General features: G+C 40.3%; 1 protein-coding gene across 4 annotated transcripts in view; it reads left to right on the top strand.

The window, feature by feature from the left end:
• Positions 1-13,025, top strand: part of NGF (nerve growth factor) — a 34,977-nt gene extending 21,952 nt beyond the window's left edge. For 2 of the 4 annotated variants that reach the window (XM_052814433.1, XM_052814435.1), the window contains 2 exons: positions 8,685-8,825; positions 12,146-13,025. In XM_052814433.1, coding sequence (XP_052670393.1) covers positions 12,158-12,877 — 720 coding nt within the window. In that variant the 5' untranslated portion in view covers positions 8,685-8,825; positions 12,146-12,157 and the 3' untranslated portion in view covers positions 12,878-13,025. The remainder of the gene's footprint in view (positions 1-8,684; positions 8,826-12,145) is intronic. The other 2 variants (XR_008239282.1, XM_052814434.1) reach the window with 2 other exon arrangements.
• The last annotated feature ends 733 nt before the right edge of the window (positions 13,026-13,758 follow it).

Here is a 13,758-nt window from a genome sequence, read left to right as displayed (position 1 = left end):
CTTTTATTTAATGACTGTCAGTTTGTCTTTGTTATCTTAAATAGGATAAAATTTTCTCTTCTGTGAGGGTGGCTCTGTGCATGTTTAACACTGTACTAACAGCCAATCTGTCACAGTAAGAGCTGCATCCCACTGTAAGTTTTTACTGGTATGGCCATCATGACCTGAAGATCACGTATTGTTTTCCAAAGGAAGCCCCATTTTAGATGACTGCTGATGACTCTAAATTCCTATGAGTGTATTCTACACGTGAGAGTATCATGATGCCAAACATCACATTCTTAAAAACAGAAGTCTCAATTATGTTTTACAACTCAGTAGTTACAAAGCGAGCCTTTTAAAGTTGAGCTCTGCCTGTCCTGTGTCACAAGTCTCCATCACCTACTGCAAGAAACCACCACCTGTTGCTGCAGGCTGGATCTCTCCCATAAGGTAGCTTCACTTGGCACCCTGTGCTCTGAGGCAATGGAGTGTCAATGAAGGTGAGGGGCAATAGACTTGTCTTCCTCTTTTTGGGCTTCTTTGCAGAGGCACTAGCAATTGAAATATTTATGTACTGGTTCAGAAGGATAGAAGTGATAAAATTAGGCTCTTGCAAATAAGCCCATTCCCATTACTTATGCCCCAATACGCATAAAATAAACCCTAAGAAGCATTTTTCAAAGCCTTATTGGTTTCTGATTTGGTGAATCCCCACCCTGCAGGTCAAGACTCATAGTGCTATTTTCCCTTAAGTACCCAAAATGGACAGATACATCATGGGCTATCAAGCATTCTTGTTATTACCCTTGCGTAGACTAAACTTGAGGCAGAAATCTAGAGGTAGTTATCTGTTGCACATCCTGTGATGACGATGATCATGGTGACATGATGCATGCTCACTGCTGCAGGGTAGCATTTTTCTCAGTCTGCTGCTCTCCCTAGAAATACTCAAAGGAACATTTCAGTACTGGAGGCATTTGGAACAAAAGGAAGTGTATGAGACACAGGTAGCTTCCAACTGGCTCTTCAACACACATAAAGCTATTATTTACAGAATGAGTCACTGTACATATAATAGAGGAATGAAATTTTGAGTCCATTAGAAATTCCCATTTTCTTGCTCATCAGCTAAGATCAAGGGAAAGCTGAAATGCAGTGCCTCTGACACTGCTCTTAGTCATAATGGCTTAAGGATTCCCTTCAAGGCCTCTCAGGTCTCAGGAGTTTTTTCTCTGAATTGCTACTGTTAGATTTTAATTCATATACCTGTTCAAGTGTTTCAGTGAGGAAGGTGAGCCAGTAGACACCTTCTCTTTAACAGCAACTTCAGCAGCAACTGCCTCCCTCCCTCCTTTCTCTCTTACCACCAGAAGCAGCGAGATAAAACTAATACACTATTTGTTGCTTATTTTGGTGACCTCCGTGATCCCATCTGCTGCACAGAAAGCCAAGCACATCATTCATCATTGCAAATAATACCGGAAAACAAGCGGCAGTTTACTGGCTGCAAACCGTCTGCTACCAGTAGCCCTAGCACAGCACACATGCTCCATATTGTGTCATTGGGAAGAACTGCACAAACTTCACTGTTGGGTCAAACCCTATATAGTGTGAACTACTTCTTTTGTCATTGAGTAAAGCAAACGCTTCTCATCTCTGAAATGGAGAAGTCTAATCAAATACTTTGGGGACTCTATTGGCTCATACAGTACTTTGAAAACTATTATTTCCTGCTATTATGATGTTGGTTTTCTTCTATTTCCTGTAATCTGAATTACAAAATTGGTAAATCAGATGTGTATTCTCACAAGCCTAATCCCTTATTGTTCCACACCTTCAGCATGAACTGCATGAGACTTGAGAATAACTAGGTTATTTGCACTAGGGAGCTCACTTCTAAAATGCACGTCATTTCATAAATTCAAGATATATCAGTGTTTCTGTAATCACAAAGACAAAAAAATTCAAATTCAAAAATTTCTGTTTTTTTGTTGCACATCCCTAAAGTATGCCAACAACTTTAAGAATGACAGAAAACAACATCCCAAATTGTATCATGCATTAGATTACAACGTTCTATGCCTATGTTTATTGCCAGTGTTTATTTTTATTTAGAAAATAATTTACTTGCTGTATTTGAGCCAAACTGAGCATTAAATTATCTTTTCTCTTACTAACGTAGGAGCTACTTTAATGGAATCTGGTGAATGTGCAATTAGAAGGCTGCACTGTCTTCTCTATTAAAATAAGGCACTAAAAATATTCTGTATTACAGACAAACTTGCTTCATTTTTACTAACATTTACAGATAGTAATACCACATTGATAGCCCAATTCTAGTGCTTCACTTTACCTCGTCAGGCATTACTGGAAGCAGTGGGATACCCAAGAACCTCAAGACCTACAAGACAGACAGGTCTTACGTATTATCACTGGTTTCTGTGCTCTAACAGCCTAATCAGTACTCTGTGTGCAATAAATAGTAAGTATCTACAATAAAACTGAAACATAATTAAAGCTTTACTGGTGCATTATGGACTACAGACAGCAAAAAGGCTTGCCAAAGCATTTTGGAAAATTTTGTTCCTTGAATTCAAGCAGCAGCACACTTCATGCAAGTTGAGGATGCTCCCACCTGTTTAGTACTATGACAGTAATTACATGAGGTGTCAGAGGTGTCCTGTTTTAAAATCAAGGCCTGGTCTTAGTTTTCACTTCATGCTGGTAGAACTGTAACACAGGAGTATGGTTTTAATTACCGATTGCTCCACCAGGTTTTTATTTATTTTCCTGGTCTTCCAAGTCTCATATGGTGAGATTTCACAAAGCAATACAATCTCATATTTACAGAACTGTATAATGCTAAGACAAAAACCTCAAAGGAAAAAAAAAAAAATGGCACTCTTCAAGGAAAGCAAGAATACGTTCCAACCAGACATGACGGAATACACACTTTTAACACACAGAGTGTACATTAATCTCTAACAAACCAATAATGAGGAACTTTTTGCTGCCCACCCTATCCCCACTCACATTTAGCAAAAGCACGTGGCAATAAACACTCAGATCACGCTGTCAGCAAAAGCTAATCGTAAAATGAATTGGGCTGAAAACTGAAAAGTTTTCAGTGCTGAATGCACATCCTCAGCCTTTAGAGTTCACTGTAGAAAACTCTTCTGTGTTTCTGAGTGGAAAGCAAATCATCATTCTGTAAAAAACCACATTTTTTTTTTAACCTGTAAAGTTTGGTGGCTGGATCTAAATCATGTGCAACTTAAAAATAAAAAGTCAAAGTTTCACTTGCTTAAGTGAGATATGATTAAAAATGATCACTCCCATTTATCTTAAGAGAATGCGTATTAAATTCTGCCATAGTGTAGTCTGACTATTAACGACAGAATCCCTTTTTTTAACTTAAGAGCGTCTGGGGGACTCAGCCAATATACCAACACCAAGAAGGGATAAATCATCTGTGTAGAACTGTAAGAGACACTGTAAGGTAGGGATTTGCCCTAAAGGAGGACTGCAATTTGACAGTAGGAGTCAATTGGACAGTAGGACAATGCAATTGTCCATTGCATTAGTACAATTTGTAAACTAAACCTTAGAGGTTATCATTACTAAAGTGCTGGCTGATTGTCAGCTGGCCTAGCAGGTAAGCTTTACATACACTTGTGGCTAAAACTTCTATTGTTCTTGGTCATGACAAAAAAATTTTTCTTCACCTCACAATGATTGTTCTAGAGGTACCACGCTGTATAAAAGAACAGCATTATTGTTGATCCTGCAAAAAACCCTGGATGACCAGTTTCTGAGTACTCTTTCTAGTTGAAACAAGGCAGTACAGTGAGACTACAATTTCTGCTGGAAACTGACTTACTAGAATTCATGTTCCTTTAAGACTTAAATATATCTTAACTGCACTACATTGGCAGCAAAGAAGAAAGCAGCTGTTTCTCTTCGTTCTACAGGTATGAGAAAAAACAAAACTGTTCTTAATCTCAAGGATGATTCTTCTCAAAGTAATCTGAATGCTCTGGGACTGATGGATACTGGGAAGTTCTTATAAGCCCCAGAGCAAATTTCCGTACTGGAAAGCTGTCCACTGTTCATGATCAAATGTAACCAGAAATAAGAAACATCAGAAGACCATGAACTTTCTGAAATGTAATTATATGTTTTTCAAGTAAATTTCAAGCAGCAGGTTTTCATCTGTCTCCCCCAGCCTTTCCTGCTGAGTCAATGAAAGAGCAAAATCAATCCACTTTAAACACAAATGTAAAAATACCCCTGCAATGTAGCAAAACATGGTGTTGATGTTTTGCCAGTTACCATCAAGTATACATAATATTATTCTGTGAAAAAAACTGATTTTAGAAGAACACATAACTGGAAGGGACTCTCCTGGGTTGGTTAAGACCAGTCACTTCTGTTTAAAATACACCCCCTAGAAAATCTATTTAGAACATTAGGCTTGTGACAGATGTGCAAAACAAGTATTTCTGATTTGTCCTGACAGAGCTGAATACCTGAGACATGAGTTTATGTTGGTTAAACATCAATACTACTGGTCTGCTGGAGTTGTGCTAAATCAATTTTCCATTTTCTCTCCTTCAGAAAGTTTAAAATAAAACATTAACATTCTTGAGGTGAGAAGCTGCACTGTTCAGTGTCCTGGGGAAGAAGAGTGGGTGATGTCCTGGAGTCCAATCTTCCATGCTGTATTTCCAGTTATACAAGTGGTAGTCATGAAATGGAATTACTTCAACATAGTACACCGTTTTTTCTCCCCACTGTAATGATACTTTATCAATGCTTCCAGGTTTAAAAAAGCTATATTTCTGTATTCTAGCAAAACCAGAGGTGCCAACATTCAACGGCAGTTTTCACTGAGAAGCGTCAAATCTATAAATTAATTGCTCTTGGAATTCCAAAACTCTCACATATATCTTTACATGCTTTATAACCCAGTTGCTAACTGTCCAAGTACTGCAGTCTGAATTGAAATTGATCTGCACTGGAATCAAGAGTTACAAGTTTGGGAGTTTTACATGGAACAGAGATCTATACAGAGATTTGGCAACAATTTTAAGCACTGCTGTTCTTACTGGAAGCAATTCATTTAGTAAATTTACTAAATTTTCAGTTCTAAATAAGTTTCCAGGCAACACAACCTTTTCATCCGTTCTTCCTCAGATTCTGTAGGATAACTGTTTAAAAAAATGGGAATTCCCTATATATACTTGGTTTGTTTGGCACTTGTTTCACTTGCAGGTGCCTGCAAGCAAAGAGTTTTCCAAGACACAGAACCACTTCCTTTACATGTGATCCATTTCTCTACTCTTACCTTAAGCCCCTTGTAACATTGCTTTTAGACTTCAACTTTTACTAGTGACATCTTTATTGCGTGATTGCCAAATAAGCAAAGAAAGAGGGAGACTGATCATGTATATTTCTACTATTACCTTTTTCAGACAGCCCTTAGATCAGTTGGTAAATGCTGTATTTGTTTTACTGTAAACCCCTATGAAGCATTCACGTGCAAATAGCACTTTTTTGTAGTTATAATATGCCACTACTTCTACTATATGTGCTGAGACAAAGAAGTAAGAATGAAGTGGGGGGTTTTTTTACCCCCCAGGTCTGTAATCCTGAGTGCATGTAAATTCTGGAGAAATACTTACTTCAGTAGGATATTTTATTAATCTCTGGGAATGGTAGGTAGAGAGGAATAGTATATAGATGTTGTCTTCAGCATCATTTGAACAACACTGCATCATTTACTGGATTCCACCACAAGCCGGAATCCGGGAAGACGACAGTAAAAGAACTTTAAAAAAAGCCCTGCTGAAAATAAACTCTTTTGTGGTTAAAAACCAGCCAGTTGGAACTGAAGCAGTGTTTTCTCAGGGTGGCAGAACAGTCGGAAAAGTTGTTGGATTATTTTTGGCAGTGGCCAGCATATTATAGCTCTATCGTTACTGTTACTAAACTGTCAAGAGTCGACTGAAAGGGTTATTACTTTACTAGTACATTCTTGCAAAAATGTAGCATACTGCCTGGTAGCATGAAGCTTTGGATTTTAGAACTTTGTTTGACCTGACACATTCATATCACTGTAACTAGCTTAACCCCTAAATACTTCAACCACACAGGTACAGTAGAACATGATCTACAGACAGCAGCAAATCCACAGAGTGGCCAAATCATTGCGGAAGTGTTGCACAACGTGATACAATGAGCACATAACAGATTGACTCCTGTGCCCTGCACTGTTTGAAAACGGTCTTGGAAGATTTCAGTTAGATTTTTAAAAATTAAGTAGCTTGTATTTGGATCTTGGTAAGAGCCAAACCCAGTGGCTACAGCCACTGGCAGCCAGCTCTCCTGTGGACAGAAATTGTGCAGGTGTAAAATGAAACCAGTTCATGCTTTGATGTTAGCAGCATGTTCTCCTTAGCAAATGCACTTGAATCTCCACACTGAATCCAGCAGGATCTTTTGCAGTACAGGAGGACCTTATACAACCCTTATTTACCTTATTAAGTAGAACAGATAAGCTATCTAAATACTTAAGATTAATAAAATAGTATTTCTATCACTTTCAATGCCACTCATGAATTACAGTCAGAAACATACTCTGATGAGAAGGTGTCAGTATGCTGAATTTAACTGTTGAGGAAAATAATGGTTTTCCTTTGACTTGGGGTCCATATGACCATTGACACTGTAGTAATTAAGACTGGAGTTATTTCTGCCTTTACAGTAGCCAGAGGACAAGCATTTAATATGTGCCTTCATATGTCTGCAGGTTTTGTAGCTTCAGTTCTTCTCAAGTATCAGCCACAATCAGATAATTATCTGCCAACAAATGGCAATCTGTGATTCTCCTTCTGATTATCTACTGAACTGACCAAGAGATTTCCCTGCTGTTGTAACTGTTGCTTTCAGCCCATTGCTTTCCTCTTCTTCACTAGGCTTCAGCAGCTACTCTTATCTTCTGGCCAATTTCTCCTAAATCTGGGAACAGGTCTACAGTTTATGTTGCCTCACTGAAGAGTATCCCAGCCAAATAGCTCTTTTGGACCCACTTTGAATCACATACCAAAAAAACCCCAAAGTTTAAGGTCTTTGTCCTGTGAAAGGTCTTCAGATTCTCTCCTACGCCAGGAAGACTCAAGTATGTCACTGGCCCTCACCTGATTCCTGCCTGAATACTAGTGAAAAAAGGAAGCCTGCCTACAACAGAAAGAGGGTAACTCATTGTCTTTTCACCTCACCAATGCTAGTTTACCAAAGGTCTTGATAAAGAGATTCCATCAGGTAAGGACACACTTGGTTCACCCCCCAAAATGTCATCCCAAGCTTGTCTCCGAGTTTCATTTCGTACAGCACACTGATTTTCTGGGTTTTTTTCCTCTAAAATTGCAGACATCCAGCACTGAGGCTGACCAATTTGCTAGCTTTTAGCACACAGCATCTTTTTGCTCTGGCAGTGTTAAGAGCCTTAGAATTTTTTTTTTTTTTTTTTTAATTTTTCCATGTCTGAATGAAAGATCTCAGGCATCATCTCTTCACTGAAACAGACCCACAGCAGCTTCTCAAGTGGAACTCACACTCCAAACAATCAAGCAGAGTCCAGTTGCTATCGCTGGACAACCTGTGAGATGTTATCACTCCAATCTGCTGTGCTGCACACTTTTTTTACTCCACTCACTTTCACTAAACTTGACACTACAACAAAACAGCCCAGCCAACTTTGCAACTGCCTTTCTTCACACTTAGCTCAGTGATGGGGGGGATGGGAGAGGCTAGAACTATCCCATAGGTAGCTGGTATTTCATGTGGAATATTACAATCACTGACAATGTTACCGTTTTTCTTGACAAAAACTCAATGAAGAAACAAAAGTTACTTTCCACTGGCTGTTCAGAATGTATGGTAGTATGCATGCTGGCAACCCTTCTTCAGGGTCTCTGAAGAATTTCCAGCATTTGGGGCATCCTAAGAAGAGAAAGCATGGGACATAAACTGTGTCACTAAGATGGGTGCATGGCAGATTTGTGGATAGGGCATAGATAGGTTCATGTCCTGCAGGTACTACAAACGTCTCTGGTTTTGAGTGTTTGAGTATTGACAATAAGAGTGCATCACTTTGAAGTACTGTGACAGAAAAAGGACACAGGGCTGGTGATAGTGCTGTTTAGAAGAGTCTGGACAACCAAGCAGAGTAGCCGCTCAGTTTTACATCGGCTGCAGTTGCTGGCACACAACTTGCGGTGCCTTTACTTGTTACTGGACTTGCTTCCCAGATGAAGATGATGGGGGGTCTGAGCCCTCATTTGTCTATCGCTACTGTGCAAACTGACCTCAGATAGTGACATCAGCAGATATTGCTTCACTACGCTGCATCACTCTTGTTTCTGGTGAGCCTGGAAGATGCCCGAGGGATTGGGAGCAGTGGATTGTTAACCATGGTTTGGTAAAGGTGCTGAATAAAGGTAGGTCTGTCTTACAAATGTGCTGCTCTTCAAAGTCGAGAACTGCACTTTAGACAACCTCTACTCTGTAGCAGTGAAAAAGGCACAGTTCAAAGAGCCAAGCAAGTGAATTTGTGCCCGTATGCCTGCTACCAAGTGGGGAATAGTACTGAAAACACTTATTTCCTGGCTATTTACTGAAACAAATACTTCTACTTCTAGTGGAACGCAGAATAAGCAACTCCCAGACTCAGCTACGCAGTCAAACTGGCCCGATGGCATGCTGCAGCCAACCCCAGCTCAGCGTCTGGATGAAATAAAGACCTTGCTGGGGGAGCAGTTTTTTGTGCAGTATACTCAGAGGTAAGCACAACACACACACTCTTCTCAGAACAGACTGAAATTGTCCATTACCAGTATCACACAGTAGCCTGAACAGCTATACCAGAAGTGTTTAAATGACACTTGACCAACATACAAGTGGGAAAGACAGCTGTCATCCTGAACTTAAAAAATCATTGGTCTGCCTTCTAAAGAATGACAAGGGCAGTGTGCATTTAATACTCTTATTTCTGGAAAAGCTTAGCTCTTTGACTTATTAAACAAGTTGCTTCACCAATAGCCACTAGCTAGCTATTGTCTGGCTAAAATGGGAGCTTCCACTTATTCTGTCGTCTTTTATTCTGTCTCCAGACACTGAATCTTTTGTGGGGAATGTTTACTCATAATGAGAGTCGGTGCACTTAGAAGTCACAGTTCTCATTAAACATCCTCTGTTTTACTACAGTTTCTGTATTTTTGGCATTGAAATGCCTGTGATAACCTTTGTGGCCAATGTTACAAACAGATACCCATGTACTACCAGCACTAGTATTGGCAGCTGTGCATCTCCCTGGAAGTTCAGATGGCTGCATTTGACATGCACTGTGAACACTTCTAGAAAGCACCATGAAAGGGTCTAGTAACTAAGTACTTGCAAAAGCTTAAAAATACCCCCCCCAAAAAGCCTGTGAAATACCTGTATGTCTCAGCAAAAGTCTACAATCCTCACAGTCCAAGGCATACCTATTCTTTAAATGTTAACTTTTTTTGCTTGTGTTGCCATCAAGTCTAGTCCACTTTTTTAATCTGTCAGTTTCTATTCTCCACTAATTTAGTAATTGATTAAAAAATTCAAATTTGAATCTTCAGGAAAACTACCAGGTATCCCAAACACATTTTTTCTGCGTTTGGGCCACACTCCCCACAGAATGCTTTACCACAAGGAGAGGAAATACAAGGCAAGTTTAAAAAAAAAAAAGAAAAAAAGGCAGTAAGATCTTTCTGATTTTGTGTTAATGGCCTTAAAGCAATAATCTTAGCATATGCAACATAAGAAACTCAGAGAAGGGAGATAAATATAGCTGCATTTTAGAGCAGTGAATCTTGTATAGCACAAAACCAGAAACAGCTCTTTGCTGACATTGCAACGTCTCTTTCCTATAGAAGGAAATAATAAAAAAAGGGTTTATGTATAAACACAATAGGTTGAGGCTGCTATTGGCATGTCTAAATTGTGCCTGGATTTTGTTCTGCAAACCTTTTCCATTAACATTTCTGTCGGGAAAGCTAACTCTTTAGAGATGTAATGAACCATCTGATTTTAATTTGGTTGTAGAACAAGGGGTTACTCTCCGAATCATGCATAGCCAAGCTATTGAGCTACACCCAGCTCTATTTCCTTATACAGATGATGATGACTGCTCAAGCACGAGCAGCATGTGGGAAGGCAGCAAGCCTCAGCCTTGTTTTAAGCAAATTAAAGTAGCTTTGGAACAGTAAGGATTTTCTCCGAGAGAGAGATTTGACTCTCCTCATCATCATTTTGTCCCCAGTTCTTCCAGCCCAACTGTTGCACAAACAACTGCTAATGTGGCTTTTGGCCTTTCTCTTCTTTTCTTCCCTTGATGCAGGACTGTAGCGCCTTCACCCTCTTCAGTCACTACTTTCACTTGGCATCTCCTGCTGATTTCTTAAATGCTTCCCCAGCCCTGCACAAACACTGCTGTTATTTCATTTCAGCTCTTGTCTGAGATAAAGACTATCCACACAAGATCCTATGGGACATCTTAGGGTTCTGCATTTTCTACAAGATTGTGATCTAGCAAAGCTAAAGCTCTGGTTGAGTGCTTTAGTGCTGCTTGGGATTCTAGTCTGAGAAAGATGAACAGAAAGAGAGAGGGGGGGAACTTCAACAGTAATTGACCCACACCCAGAAAAAAACCATTAAGACATGCTGGGAAATCACAGTGGAACTGCAGAGCCCGATTCCTCTTTTACAAAACCCTGTTTGTCCAGTCTGTGTGCGGCTGCCTGCCTGCTGGCCGGACACAGTGTAATTCAGGGCCAGCTGAGACATGTCAGGCAAAACAAGGCAAAGAGACAGGGGAGGAGCCTCGCTTGGTAGTTTTTTTTCTGTTTATACCCTGTCTCTGCTTATTAAGTCTTCACAGAGGAAATACAATGTCTGCCCTTAACTGCGATTTCAGATCATTTTTTAATGTCTCTTAGTCCTAGGATGCCTGCTGCTGATTTGTTAACCCAACATGTGGCTGAATTAGTAAACACATGGTAATTACCTAACAAGGTATTACTGCTGCTGGTCTTCTAGCATAAAATTGTTCTTTAGCGAAGTTTGAGACATCTGTCTTATGCTTTTCCACACCCAAACAGATGTTTGTATTCTCCATATCGAAGGAAGACTAGCGCTGGCACTGGATCTGCTATGCAGTGACAATTGTGGAGCTTCTTGCTCACAGCACTGAAAAAAGGCAGGCGTTTCCCTGTACATAATTCCCAGTACTACGGCCACAATAGTTTTAGCTATGCCATACCTAAGATGCCAACCCAGAAGTAGCCTGTCACCCATGGTGCTCCTATGTAATACCCATATTTGTCCTAATAGGCAGCTTGAACATGGAAAAATCCCATCTGCCCTTGTGACATGTGATGCCTGAGCTCTTCTGGGAAGGAGCCTGGGCTTTATGTGCCCAAAATCAGGAATGTGGTGCATCCCGAAAGGGCACATGGGATAGACGGAGGCTGCTGGAGGCTGCTGAGCCAGCCAGAGTGGTGGGTCCTGTCCACAAGGCAGGTAAGTGTGGCTGTTGAGCGTGTGATAATGGCACGACTCACTGGGGCTTCCCCCCTTCCACAAGTACCAGCTTGATGGTCCCCACCCTAGCCCCAAGGACACCTCTGCAGACAAATTAACTGAACGGACAGCTATTTTAGCCAAGGAACTGCTTCTACTCTCACTACTCTGCAGGGTATTTGCAGCCAAGAGACCAGCCCTGGCCAAAAAGGTTGCTGCAAAAATCACTACAGATTTTACTCCTGGGAACATGCTGTCACCATATGGTCTCCACATTAATAACACCAAACAAGTGCTTCATAAACAGTGTTCTAATAACAAATACCAGAGGAATTAATAATAATCTAGCTATTATTTTCTAATGTTCTCGCTTTATTAAGAACATCTATGCTGTCTGAATGAGCTCTTCCGGAAGAACAACATCTGGCACCCATATGAATACCTGATGAAATCTGTATGATCCTGGGTATTTTATAAATTTATTGACAGCAACGGCATCCATTTGTGCCAGCATGGCTTACAGTAATATTACGTTTTTCTTTCATTCTAGGTGCATAGCGTAATGCCCATGCTGTACTACACTCTGATTATAGCTTTTTTGATCGGCACACAGGCAGCTCCAAAGTCAGAGGACAATGCTCCACTGGAGTATCCTGCAGAACACTCCCTGCTCAATACCCACCGGAGTAACAGACACCACACTCCCAAGGCAGCTCCACTGACAACCCATGGCCACTCTACTTGGGCAATAGGTAGAAGAGAAGCTGTAAATATCACCATGGACCCAAAATTTTTTAAGAGGCGGCGTTTCCGGTCTCCTCGGGTGCTGTTCAGCACAGAGCCCCCCCCAGTGTCTGGGCAAGGACAGAATATGGCATTTCTCAGCAATGCAGATTCTCTCAACAGGACTGCCAGGACCAAGAGGACCACGCATCCTGTATTACACCGGGGAGAATTCTCAGTGTGTGACAGTGTCAGCATGTGGGTTGGAGACAAAACCACAGCCACTGACATTAAAGGCAAAGAGGTGACAGTGTTGGGAGAGGTCAACATTAACAACAACATTTTCAAGCAGTACTTTTTTGAGACCAAGTGCAGGGATCCTAAGCCAGTCTCCAGTGGGTGCCGAGGGATTGATGCAAAGCACTGGAACTCTTACTGCACCACAACACACACCTTTGTCAAAGCGCTGACAATGGAGGGCAAGCAAGCAGCCTGGCGATTTATTCGAATTGACACAGCCTGTGTGTGTGTGCTCAGCAGGAAGTCAGGGAGACCCTGAGATGGATGTAAACCCCATGACAACATCTTCCTACCCCCCTACCTCAGTCTGTAAATTATTTTAAGTTATAAAGGACTGCATGGTATATTTATAGTTTATACAGTACAGAAAGAACCTCATTATTTATTAAACTCTTTTGGAAACCTTTTGTGTTTTGCTATTTATTTCCTGGCAGAACCCTTCAAAAGATGTTCACCTTAGTCTCATTCAGCCCTACAACTCTGAAATATTCACAGGGCCATTGAACAATCTTTGCTCGCCATTCTACAGAAAGAAAACATTTTTCACACAGTTTTCACACATATTCCTCTCTTCCACAACGACAGAATTTTCCTCACAAAACCTGCCAGTTTATGGTGAAAATCTTGTAGGTTTATTTTAAATTGAAATGTTTTGTCCAACTACCAAGAGACTGAAAAAGACCTTTCAAAACTTGCTTCCAGTTTTACTAGTTATCCATAAAGATATTAGTCTTATATAATGAATCATCATAGTGAATTCCTGGTAGATATACTAGTTCTTCATGTTGCTAGATAAATTTCTAAGTAAGACCTTTAGTGCATTTTTTAAAATAGCCAAATCATTTTCACTGCAAAAATAATCCATTCTGAATTATTTTGGAACATTTGTCTGCACAAGAGTAGAATCTAGATGTACGTATTTTTGCATTAAAATGGTATTTTACGGCTCATCACTTATGAGCTATATTAGAGTCATGGGGTTGCAAATGTCAACATACATATGTAAATTTTAAAAGGTTCATGTGGCTTATAATTAAAATTTGAAAATTCTCTCAAGCTAGTATTTTGGCAATGGGGACTTGACACAGGAGCAAGTCTTTTCACACGATAGAAGAAAATTAAAAAAAAAAGAAAAAAGAA

This window comes from Harpia harpyja, chromosome 19 (assembly GCF_026419915.1).
Source record: "Harpia harpyja isolate bHarHar1 chromosome 19, bHarHar1 primary haplotype, whole genome shotgun sequence".
NCBI lineage: Eukaryota > Metazoa > Chordata > Aves > Accipitriformes > Accipitridae > Harpia > Harpia harpyja.
The sequence above is the reverse complement of the archived record's forward strand: the minus strand, read 5'-3'. Positions and strand labels throughout refer to the sequence as shown.